This window comes from Cricetulus griseus, chromosome 8, assembly GCF_003668045.3.
Source record: "Cricetulus griseus strain 17A/GY chromosome 8, alternate assembly CriGri-PICRH-1.0, whole genome shotgun sequence".
NCBI lineage: Eukaryota > Metazoa > Chordata > Mammalia > Rodentia > Cricetidae > Cricetulus > Cricetulus griseus.
This window is the reverse complement of record NC_048601.1, coordinates 754,664-767,206: the sequence shown is the minus strand read 5'-3', so window position 1 is coordinate 767,206 and position 12,543 is coordinate 754,664. Positions and strand designations below refer to the sequence as shown.

At 42.5% G+C, this 12,543-nt stretch overlaps 1 protein-coding gene across 2 annotated transcripts in view; it reads right to left on the bottom strand.

The window, feature by feature from the left end:
* Nucleotides 1-8,672: 8,672 nt before the first annotated feature.
* The window catches only part of Dennd5b (DENN domain containing 5B), a 124,160-nt gene continuing 120,289 nt past the window's right edge, over nucleotides 8,673-12,543 (bottom strand). Inside the window, exon 22 of one of the 2 annotated variants that reach the window (XM_027430043.2) lies at nucleotides 8,673-9,520. In XM_027430043.2, the coding sequence (XP_027285844.1) occupies nucleotides 9,337-9,520 (184 nt within the window). In that variant the 3' untranslated portion in view covers nucleotides 8,673-9,336. The remainder of the gene's footprint in view (nucleotides 9,521-12,543) is intronic. The other variant, XM_027430044.2, reaches the window with a different exon arrangement.

Genomic DNA, 12,543 nt, shown 5'->3' with positions numbered 1-12,543 from the left:
CATAAACATTTTCAAACAGATAAAAGCTGGGCAAAAATAAGTATTCTTCAAAGAAAAAAAAAAGGCTGTTATGAAAAAGAGGCTTCTAGACAAAGCATGGGCCCGAGAGCCTGTTTTCATTCTTTGTGGTGGTTCTTATGCTAACATTTCAGGTGTATTTGTGTACACCTTCATTACCCTTTTAACCTATGGTTCAACTTGCTGTCTGTAACTTTACCTACTCTATCCTCACAGTACCCCCTCACATATTTGGGCTTATCTTCTAGGAAAGGCAGTTTCGATGCCACATTTGGGTTTATGGATTTTTTTCAATTAAAAATTTAGATTAGCTTACAAAATGATGGGTTTTATGATGTCATCTTACCCCTGGACCAAGGCCCTGATCAAGCTTGTCTCATTTCTTGCCCCCAGATAACCTACCTTACTATCCTCTTATCAGGTATACCCTATTACCTTATCTTTTCCTCACGTAACATTTCTTCCTTTTCACTCATGATCCCGTTTCTAGTTTCATCACACACACCACACCCAATTAAGAAAGTTTTTCTATTTTACTTTACATATATTTGCTTAACAGGTAAAGGCACTTGTCACCAGCCCTGATGACTTATTTGTGTTTGATCTCTGAACCCTACATGAGAGAAGGAGAACTTAACTCCCGAGTTACCCTCTTACTCCCACAGGTATGCCATGGCACACTCATGCTCACACACATATATGTAACACATACATAATAAAAATAAATAAATCGTTAAAAATTCCATTGTGTCTGTACCACAGTTTCTTTATATACTCATTTGTTAATGAACAGCTAGGCTGGCTTTGTTTTCTGGCTACTGTGAATATATAGCAGTGAAAACATGGGGGTGTAGGGATCTCTTAGAATCTTTTAGGTACACATCCAGGATTAGGAGAGTTGGGTCACATAGTAGTTTTATTTTCAGCTTAAAATTTTTTCTCAAATTTTATTTGAGAAAACAAATTTTCTCAAATTGTTTATGTGTATGGTGGTGAAAACAAGGATACAAAGATTTCACTAGACCCAAGATAAATGATAATGGGTGTTTATTGGGGAACACTTACACAGATGATAATAAAGAACCTCGGGAGTGTTTCTCTGCCCTTCCTATTGGATCGGCTGACTCAAAAGAAAGACTGCACACAAGAGAAGCCATGCCTCATACTTCCACTTCCCTCTTTCTGCTTCTGTCTGCCTGAAGCCACACCCAAAGGGGTGTGGCCACCGTTACAGGTTCACAGGCAAGACACTGCTACATGGTAGGGGCATATCAAGATGTGTCTGTAGAGGTCAGAGGACAAATTGCAGAAGTTAATTCTGTACTTCCACCATGTGGATCCTGGGGCCCGAACCCAGATTGTCAAGCTTGGCAGCAAGTACCTTTGCTAAACAATCTTGCCAACCCCTATAAATTTTCAGCTTTACTTATTTCCATAATGGCTGTATGAGCTTACATTCTTTTTAAAAAATTTTTATGTTATGACTGTTTTGCCCACATGTATGCTTGTGGACTTTCAGGTCCAAAGGGAAACCCCTCCCCAATCCCTGTCTTAGTTAGGGTTACTATTGCTGTGATAAAACACCATGACCAAAAGCAACTTGAGGAGGAACGGGTTTATTTATCTTACCATTCCACGTCACTCTTCATCCTTGAAGGAAGTCAGGACAAGAACTCAAACAGAGCAAGAACTTGGAGGCAGGAGCTGATGCAGTGGCCACGGAAGAGCTCTGCTCTATAGTTGGACCTTTTCCTCAGGATTGCTGGCTCCCCATTAATGACATGGAGACTGGTGATTAATAATAAAAGCTTGGCCATAACTTAGGCTTATTACTAATTAGCTTTTTTTTTTTTTTTTCCAGACAGGGTTTCTCTGTGTAGCTTTGGAGCCTATCCTGGCACTCGCTCTGGAGACCTGGCCTCGAACTCACAGAGATCCGCCTGCCTCTGCCTCTCGAGTGCTGGGATTACTAATTAGCTCTTACACTTTAAGTTAACCCATTTCTATTAATCTGTGTATTGCCACATGGCTCATGACTTTACCTGTCCTCCAGCATGTCTTGCTCCCTTTGTTTCTCCTGGTGGCTCCCTGTGACTTCACCCTTTTTCTTCTCAGTATCCTCTCTGCCCTGAAAATGTGTTTGGTTTTTCAAGACAGGGTTTCTCTGTATGTTTTGGAGACTGTCCTGGAACTCTCTTTGAAGACCAGGCTGGCCTCAAACTCACAGAGATCCGCCTGCCTCTGCCTCCCAAGTGCTGGGATTAAAGGTGTATGCCACCACCACCCAGTCACAGTGATATATTTTTACTCAGTGTAATCAAATATCTTGTAATATTTCCCTTTCTTCTAAATAAAAACTGTATACAATAAGAACAATTATCAGGTAAGAATTACAGTTAAAATGTCCAGTGCACTTATATTTGGCAATTTTAAAGAAAATAGTCCATTATTTATTCTCTGTTGGTGAATCCAATGTTTTGTACCTAATTTACCTTCTATCATGACTAAGGAAAAATATAACTATCTAGTCTTCAATTCCATGAAAGACCTCAGAAGGATATAATATTACCTGTACAAACAAAGTGCATTGCAAACAACTTCCAAAAATATAGAGACAACAGAGACATCTGGATTCCTGGACAGTCACCCAAAATTCTTCCGCAACATTGGGGCATCCATCTTCAGTCTATGGATCTAAAAGATCTGACAGACTTTTCTGTGAAGCAGGAATTTTTGAAGGACTGTCCTTCAAAAAGGACTGTCTTGGCAAAGTTCAGCTGTCCTGGAACTAGCTCTGTAGACCAGGCTGGCCTTGAATTCACAGAGATCCACCTGTCTGCCTCCCAAGTGCTGGGATTAAAGGCATGTGCTTACCACCACCCAGCAACCATGACTTTTGTAAATGAAAACATTTGAGGTTGGTTTACAATAACAGAGGTTTAGTCCATTAGCATTATGGCGGTGTGCTGGCAGACATGGTAGCTGAGAGTTCTACATCTTGATCTGAAGGCAATGGGAAGTGAACTGTGTCCCATGCTGGGTGCAGCTTGAGCATATGAGACCTCAAAGCCTGCCCTAATAGTGACATACTTCCTCCAACAAGACTACACCTCCTAATAGTGCCACTTCCTATAAGCCAAGCATTTAAACACATGGGTCTATGGGGGCCACATCCATTCAAACTACCACACTGAATAATCCCATGTTCAGCAGGTTTTTACTTACTTTTCTATATAATGATTTTAGTTTTTTGTTTGTTTTTGTTTTGTTTTTTTGAGACAGGGTTTCTCTGTGGCTTTGGAGGCTGTCCTGGAACTCATTCTGTAGACCAGGCTGAACTCGAACTCACAGAGATTCACCTGCCTCTGCCTCCTGAGTGCTGTATAATGATTTTAGTTTTATCTCTGCTTTTTAAGTATCTTATCTTGTGAAACTTTTAGTAAGACCCAATAATGAAACAAAACAAAGTATCAACCCCAGTTTTATTTGTAAAGAACAAAGCATGAAAAGTCATATTTAAACGTACTCCAAAACCTGAAAAATCCAAGTCAGTTTGTTCGATATGTTAAAGTGCTTAATATCACAATACTCTTCAGATTTCATATTATGTTCAGATTGGGAAGGGGGAGAAAATTCCAGTTCAGACACACATTGTTAATAATACAAAGGGAAACAATAATTTAAATGGAGAAATATTAATTAAAAGCAAACAAACAAACACAAGGTACCTTTACATGTGGTTCAAGTGCAGCAGATTTTTTTTTCTGTTTTACATCATCATTTGACCTTACTATTCCCTTCTACATCAAAATTTGTTTAAAATACACATTGGATCCAATCCACAAGTAACTGGATCAAGCTGGCTCCTTCCTAAATAACTAAGGATATAGCAGAACCCTTTCTAAAAGCAGGAATTGGGTAATTTATTTTTCAGTCTGATATAAATATAAATACCTCAGTGTGTCTTTCTGAATTTTGACCTTATCCTTAAAAGAGGCATCCCATTTGGGAAGGTATGATCATCCTTGGATTTATTGTTCTCTTTTGTTGGGGTGCTGAGCGCCCAGGGCCTTGTGTATGCTAAGCACACAAGTTGACTGAGCTCCAGTCCAGCCCCTCCTTGGCTTCCTTTCATCATACTGTAAAAGCAAATCTCTTCAAGAATCTCAAAATTCGGTTTGATCTAGAAGATTTGCATATGTATTTTAATGGAAAAAAAGGACATCTTTCTCTTTGTTATGCTAAATGATAATGCAATAAATAGTTATATAGGAAACAAATATTTCTAAAAACATAGATGCTTGCCAGGTGTGCTGGCGCACATTTTTGATCCCAGCACTTAGGAGGCAGAGGCAGGCGGATCTTTGTGAGTTCAGACACCAACCTGGTCTATGGAGTGAGTTGCAGGATGGCCAAGGCTGTTACACAGAGAAACCCTGTCTCGAAAACCAAAACTAAAACCAAAACCAAAACCAACAAAAATCAAAACCAAAACAAACCAACTAACCAGACAAGAAAGAGAGGCCTGGAAGTAGTATTTACTCTTATCAGAAAGGAAGAGAGTTCTGATGTCAATCAATAAAAGTGTGTTAATGCTGACATATGTAAGTAGAGTTCAGAGTGCCCTTTCAACACCATGAAAAGAGTAGACTAGCCTCTGTAGACCTCAGAGAAAATACAATTTCCTAAACAACAACAAAAAAATCTCTTGGAAAGCCACTATTCTTAGAACATATTTCACATTATGAATGAAGAGCTCTATTCCCAATGCTGTCAAATATTTTCCTGGGGACCCTCCTTGTGTACTGCCTCATCTTTTAAAATATTTTAGAGATATTAACACCTGCTACACATGAGGTACTATGCATAGTCTTAATGTATTTTTCACTACATTTACATATATGTGAACTCACTGTCCGAAAAGTAGAAGCGACTTGGTGTAGTGTAACTAACTCATAGTGTTATAGAAGTTCATTAAAATAATTTCTTAAAAAGTCATGTTAAAATAAACCCCACAGAGCTAGAAAAGGTACAGTAAGTACAAACATTTAAAATGAATTTTAGATGAAATTCCACCTTTGCAAATTTTAGGTTTCCCAGTGGGAAACAAGGTCAGGTTGGGCAGCTCCGCTTGTTCTTGGTAACCCTGCTTTTCCCGCTCACAGGGACAGTCTCAGCCATGCTAAGGCGCTGAGGACACCCTGCTTCCCGTAGCATAGAAAACTTTTCACACATAACATGGAAACTATTATAAAGCTACCATAAAGGTGACATGAAGGTTGTGGCTAGAGATTTTAGTACTCAAGAAAAATACTTGGCAAATAAGCTTTTGAAGGAGTTGAGATTTTGGCAATTTTATTTTTGACTGTTGAGGACAGAACCCCAGGTTTTGTACATAGTACATAAATACTCCACCACTGAACTACATCCCCAGACATGGCAAATTTAATAATTTTTTATTTTATGAATGTTTTTTATTTTATGAGTGTTTTGCTTCTATGTATATATGCTCACCATACTGGGTGCCTAAAGAGATCAGAAGAAGGCATGGATCTCCTGCAACTATAGTAACAAGTGGTTGTAAGTTACCATGTAGGTGCTGGGAACTGAACCTGGGTCCTCTGCAAGAGTAGGCAGTGCTTTTAACTGCTTAGGCATCACTTCAGCCTTGCAGATTTAACTTTAAAACAAGTTACCTCTAGCGGGGTGGTGGTGGCACATGCCTTTAATCCCAGCACTCGGGAGGCAGAGGCAGATGGATCTCTGTGAGTTCAAGGCCAGCCTGTCCTCAAAAGCTAGTTCCAGGACAGCCTCCAAAGCCACAGAAAAACCCTGTCTCAAACCCTTCCCCCCCAAAAAAAGTACTTCCAAGTTACTATGTGGAATATTAATTATGGTCCCAGATATTTGCTTTAAAGTGATTTGGACAATCATATACACAAAAGAAGCAGTTTTGATTTTCATTTACTTTGAGGTGATTCCAAAGCATGATACTAGTTTAAACAAAAATGCACAGCAAGAAAGGTGCCTGTCGTATGGTCCTTGGATGGTTATTATGATAAAGCGTTTGGGGGACCTTGGCGGATTCCAAGGCAGGCGAGGGTGACCCAGGTGGGGGACAAACATGCCTGGCAGGCAGAACTTATGTGTGAAGTTGTATTAGAGAGGGGAGGGAAGGGGAGGAAGGGGAAGGGAAGAGAACAGAGGTGAAGGAGCACAGAGACACACAGAGAGGACACAAGAGAAGAGGAAGACAGGAAGAGTCCTTTCTGCCCCCAGGGAACAGCGGGAAAGGAGCATAAGTGGGCGGGGGTCCTCTGCACAGGCATCTATGCAATCATGGGACCCTGGGCTGACCAGGGCACTGCCTGAGTGCATCCTGCCAGGTGACAGGGGAAGGCCAGAATAATGCCTGAATCCTTATGGTTATGTGCATTAGTTCTGAGGAATCTGCTTTTGTGGTAATGTAAATATGTCTCATACTGATTCAGGTTGTTATAAGCCACATGGTAAGTCTTACTTCTTTATCATTTGTAATTGGTAACCCCAAACTCAGTGGGAGCATTCTCCTAAGGTCTTTATAGTATTTCTACATATTACATCTATTCCATATGGCAAAGATTACCACCAAGGGGTAAGGCCAGTCTTTGAGAGGATGTATGATAGTTTTAATCAGCCATTTCACTAGTTCATCCAAATGATACCACATGGCAACTTTTATAGGTAATTTTTTTTTTTTTGGTATTACGTTTTAAGTAACAGTTTTAAACACAAGCGGTAATGCAGTTTTTACAACAGATGTAATGTCTAAGAAGGTAAGAACAAGCTGGGCAGTGGTGGCACACAACTTTAGTCCCAGCACTCAGGAGGCAGAGACAGGAGGATCTCCATGAGTTCGATACCATCCTGGTCTACAGAGTAAGTGCAGGCCCCAAAGCTGTACAGAGAAACTGTGTCTGGAAAAAACAAAACAAAACAACAACAAAGAGTTAAGAACAGTTTGTTGGGCAGGGCACTCACTTGAATATTCCCCTCATTCAGGAGGCAGAGGCAGGTAAATCTCTGTGAGTTTCAGGCCAGCATGTCTACAAATGGAGTTCCAAGGCTGGTCAGAGCCATACACAGAGAGATCTTGTTTTACACGCAACAACATAGCAAAACAATTTAACTTAAGTATCAGTCCTTACTAAGTATTACAGGAATATTGCTTCACATCTCTACAGGTGAATGAAGACTCAACAGAAGAAATACTATTAAGTAAGAATGCCTTGAAGGTTGGTTTCATGCATCTGGTGTGGTAAAAAGCATAAACTCCAAATCCTGTGTTGTCAAGGTGGGGGGGGGGGCAAGACTATTAATTACCTCCTTGACTCTGTTCCATGTATAAAATGAAGAAGCTGCACTAGTTGACTCAATTGTGGCATACTTACTTAAAATCTATCCAGTGCTCAGTGTCAGGATGATGGCCCTATGGGAAAAGAGAACAGTAACATCCTGGAATGGACCATTGATAGCTTATGGATGTTTCCCATAGCAGGTTTGTGTCTCTACAATAGTCGAATACTTTAGACACACTTTTATTTTAGGTAAACAAATGTCTGGTTTACCCAGGTCATCTGGAGCCCCTTTCTATTCACATTCCCAGGAGCTGTTCCTTGGCTGAACAGTCAGTCTCTGATTCAGGGAGTGAGGCCCCTGGTCTATCAGTTTCTTCCTATAGTAAATGAGGAAAACAACACTGTTGGCAAGAGCCCAGGACCCTTATATTGCGCAAGGCTCCTCGGAGCCCATAGCTCTGTTTTTCAGCTGCAATGGGGAATAAACCTGGAGCTTTGAGGAGACAATTTTTCTGCTAACAGGGTATCAGTGCCTAATTAGAGTTCTACGAATTTACTCACCAGAAGATAAAGACCTATGCAACTGCTAACATATTTATTTAGCTTAAAAAATAGACTATCAAACTAGAAAGTTCTAACTTCAGGTCTTTCTAAATTGTTGTCTCAATTTCACTTCTCAGTCTGCCCCAGTGGCTCTTAACTTCTTCATGCCAATTGCCTCACATTGCCCTGAAACACCCAGAAAGGCTTCATTCTTTCTCTCTGCCCCTGTTATTTGCATTATCATGGTCAACAAATACTTTCACAAAAGCATTCCAATCACACAGAGACCTCCTCCTTCTCCCACATTCCTTCCATTTCCTGAGGGGGGATGGGGCCCTGGCAGAGGGGGTGGCTGGAACCTAACAAAGGCAGGGTTGGTAGTCTAACTCTGGTTAGAGTTTAGGTGGCCAAGTGAAAAGCACAGAGTCACACTGGTTTTCTTTTGCAGTTATTATGACTATACGATTAATGCTGAAATTCATTATCTCCAAGGTATTCTCAAACAACAGTCACAAAAATTCCAAGAATGAAGCTACTTCAGGCTAATCTTTCCAAATTAAAGAAGCTGTAATCCCACACTTGAACACACTTCTCAGGGCTTCTTGTCTTTTTTTTTTCCAATTAGCCCGGCTCTTGGGATCCAGCATTTGCTGTGCCCCCCCCCCCCCACACACACACACATGTGTATGTGTATGTGTGTGTGTGTTCTGGCCTGCAATTCAGAAAGATCTACCTGCCTCTGCCTCCGCCCCTCCCCCCCCCCCCCCCCCGCTGTGACTAGAGGTGTTGGGGCCTGGTATTTAAAATTTTAAAATACTTTAATTATATCTTTTACTTGTACCAATTGAAAAAATTTCCACCAAACTGGAGAAGTGACTCATAATTCAAACGTATTAAATGGTTTATAACTTAAAGGTACATACTGCTGTACAGTATGTAAAGCTGTGTACATTCACCACACACAGGATGGAACTCCAGGAAGGATGGCTGCTTCAGAACAATGCATTCTGGGTTCCTTCAAGATACCAGGAGGGAAAAAGAAGCCCTACTGGGCGCGCAATTTACACATTGACTGGCTTCTTCCTGACTAGCACCACTCTCCCCACCCCCAACTTTTTTTTTTAGGCTACTAATTTTAAGTCACAGGAATATTCAATCTAAGAAAAGTATCTTATTAGAGTAATATAATTTCTTAAAGATAGCATATTTACACACATCTAACACATGAAAATACTCTGTTTTATACTAAATTTCAGGTTCAAATGAACTACAATACAGCACTTTGCCTTGTGTGCAGAGTGGCGACTGTTCATACTGGGCTTCCCATGGGTGCACTGCCCAGGCAGTGCTCACTATTGTCAGACCAGTGCAAATGAGGTCCCACAGTTGGGGGAGGTTCGGGAGCCAGGGGCAGGATGAAGAGTTTCTGTCAGCTGGTTTACACATCTACTCCTTTGATGAGAGACCCTTCCAAGACTATGGTGAAATCCTGAATGGTCTGCAGAATTCGGATAAGGGAGTTGACAGTCATGTGGTCTCGGAGGAGTGCGCTCTCTTCATACATTCGGGTGATGGCAGGACATTCTGCTAGCAATGGAATCCACTGTGGGAGCAGGTGATCCCTACAGACCCAAACAGAAACAGTGTCTGAGCTCTAAGGGGTACATTGTAAAGGGACCTCCCTTGTGTCTTTCCCCTTAATTATCAGCCTATTGAAACAATAATACTACAATACATTAAGCTGGGGATGGGGGTGGGAGTGGGAATGGGGTATGGGGTGGCCAACTCCTTTAATCCCAGCACTATCGAGACCAGCCTGGTCTACAAGAGCTAGTTCCAGGACAGCTTCCAAAGCCACAGAGAAACACTGCCTGGAACCCCCCCCCCCAAAAAAAAGGGGTTCTCCTAGGAGCATCTGTGGTGGCACACACCTGTTTCGTCCAAGCACTTGGAAAGCAGATGCCGGCAGATCTCTTAAGTTTGAGGTCAGCTTTGTCTATATAACGAGTTCTAGGCTAGTCAGAGCTACATAGTGAAACCCTGTCTCAAAGTAAAATAAAAGTTCCCCCAAGGAATCGTCTCCTGGGAGAAGGCTTAAGTCTTTGGTGCAGACTGAGGAAGAACTTGTCAGGTGACCTTGTAGGAGAGATATGGAGCTTAGAAAATAATGGGTGGATTTACTTTGGTGGGACAGAAGCTCCACCCAAGCCCCATTCCACTATCTCCCTCCAAACCCTGTTGCATCTCAGAAAGCCCCCCTGAGATGCTCAAGACCACTCCCACAGGGTATTTAAACCATCCCCCAGAAAATAGACCTGTGGTTTTCCGGGGCTGTCTTTCCTGTCTCCTCTCTAGGGGGCTGGGAGGCCATACAGGAGCTTTGAGCGATGTATCCATTAAACATGGGCTTTTTCTAATTTGATTTGATTTGGTCTGATTTGGACTGAAGGGACCAGCTCCCCCCATTTCGGCAGCCATAACAGTCTAATACGTGCTTGCCTGACCTTGGTCACTATGAGGTCAGATGCCTGGCTCAGAAGTTAGCTGGTGATGCTATGCTTTACAGACAAGTGCACAGCAATGATGCACAGAGCATAGCAATCACCCTGGGAGGGCCTATGGGACATAAAAACCACTTGACCAATCAACACAGGGCAAGTCCTCCAAGCCTGGAGGCACACCAATCCTGAGCCTGTGCATACCCCTAGACACTCCCCTTTAAGATCTCTATGGCGTGGCTTCTCAGCATCTTTCCTAGCCATCTGCCATGGTGGATGGATGAAAGGCCCAAGTTAACATGGGGTTAGCTCGTTAAACAACTGCAATAAAGCCTCGTGCTGTTTGCATCAGGTTTTTGCCTTCACCTGGTGATTGGGGTGGCCTCGGTTCTGGCCAAGATCCTGGGGGCCTGAGCCTCCGGGGGTCTTACAGACTGCTACATCGGCAGAGAGGCTTGCTTATCAGGGTATAGAAACTTTTCACAATCCTTTTCCTCAAGTCGGAGCCCTATGTTGGACTAGGAAAAAATATATATATATGTTTGTGCCATGTGTGTACAATGCCTATGGAGGTCAGAAGTGGTGGCCACACCCCCTGGAGTCAGAGTTAAAGGTGGTTATTTGCTGCTTGATGTGGGTGCTGGGAACTGAACCAGGGTCCTCTGGAATAGCAGGGAGTGCTCTTAACTGCTGAGCCATCTCTCTAGCCCCTGCTTTCACTATTAATTTGGCAATTTTACTTTGCTTAACCAGGACAGGTAGCTGAGCCTGGCTTGTGGCACAAGCTGTGACCCACAGGTCAGGCATGAACAATACACAATGTACACACACTAGGGAGAGTAGGAGTTGGATGGTGCCCAACCCAGCCAAATTCTATGTTAATGGTAGCACACTTTGGAAGTAAGTTTACATCAAAGGGAGTATTGGCCACACATCCTGTTCCCCACCCTCCTGCCTCTCTGGGAATCGAGAGCCTAGCTACAGGCTTGTAATGTAAAAACTTTCCCATTCTCAGAAAGAAGTAAGAATAGAATATTATTTCCATTGTGTGGGCTGTGGCTCCCCTCTTCAGAGCCCCTACCATGCTGTCTGCGTAGGCCTCTCTCCTAGTGGCCCCTTCTGTCTGTCCACTATGTAGATGTTAGGTTGCAGACCACTCTCCTAGTGGCCCCTTTGTCTGTCCACTATGTAGATGTTGGTTGCAAACCCAGGATAAATCTCTCTCAGCACACCCATGGGCCCTCTTGCACTTCTCACCCGGCACCCTTACCCTAAACTACTCCACCTCAGGGGCTTGGCTTCTCTTCCCCTAGCCTGATCCCTCATAACTCAGCCATTTTGGGTCTTGGTCCAAGCCACCTCTCTTGGTTAGTGGCTCCTCTCTTGCTCTCTCTCCCCTTCTCTTCTCTCATGGTCCAGTTTAATTTTCTGGCCATGATCAGCCTGCATTCTTCTCTCTGCCTGCTTTCTCCTTGTATCTACAGTAAAAATGTTCTCCATACTTTAGGAGTAGTAATGTCAACATCCTTTTATTTCATTTCTTTGTTCAGTTAACAACTTTGCTAATTAACTCAGTATTCCCCGGTAATCCATCTCAGTGTCCCTCTCGAAACTCCTCCTGGGTAAGGGCTGGCTAGGCACTTGGCAGGCAGAGACAGACATATTTCTTTGAGTTCAAGGTCAGCCTGGTCTACAAAGGAAGTTCCACAGAGAAACCCTGTCTCAAAAAACAAAAAGCAAAACCAACAAACAAAAACAATAAAATTATCTCGATTTTCACTAAACATTTATTTATCACTCCCTCCCCTGCTCAGTGGTGTAGATTTAACCTAGGTCCTTGTGCATACTGGTTAAGGCCTCTACCTCTAAGCCCCACCCCCGCCCTCTTTTCATATTTTGAGACAGTGTCTCACTAACTAACTTCCTAGTCAGGTCCTGAACTTGCTCTGTGGCCAAGGCAATGCCTAACCTTGTGATTTGTCTGCCTTTGCTTCCTGAAGGGCTGGTATTACAGACCAGTGCCATAAGGAATGGCTATTTTCTTACTATGTGATTTTGGGATAGTTTGCTAATGTATTTGGGCCTATCTAATTCCTATTTTCTGACTTATAAAATAGGTATATGGGGGCTGGAGAGATGGCTCAGTG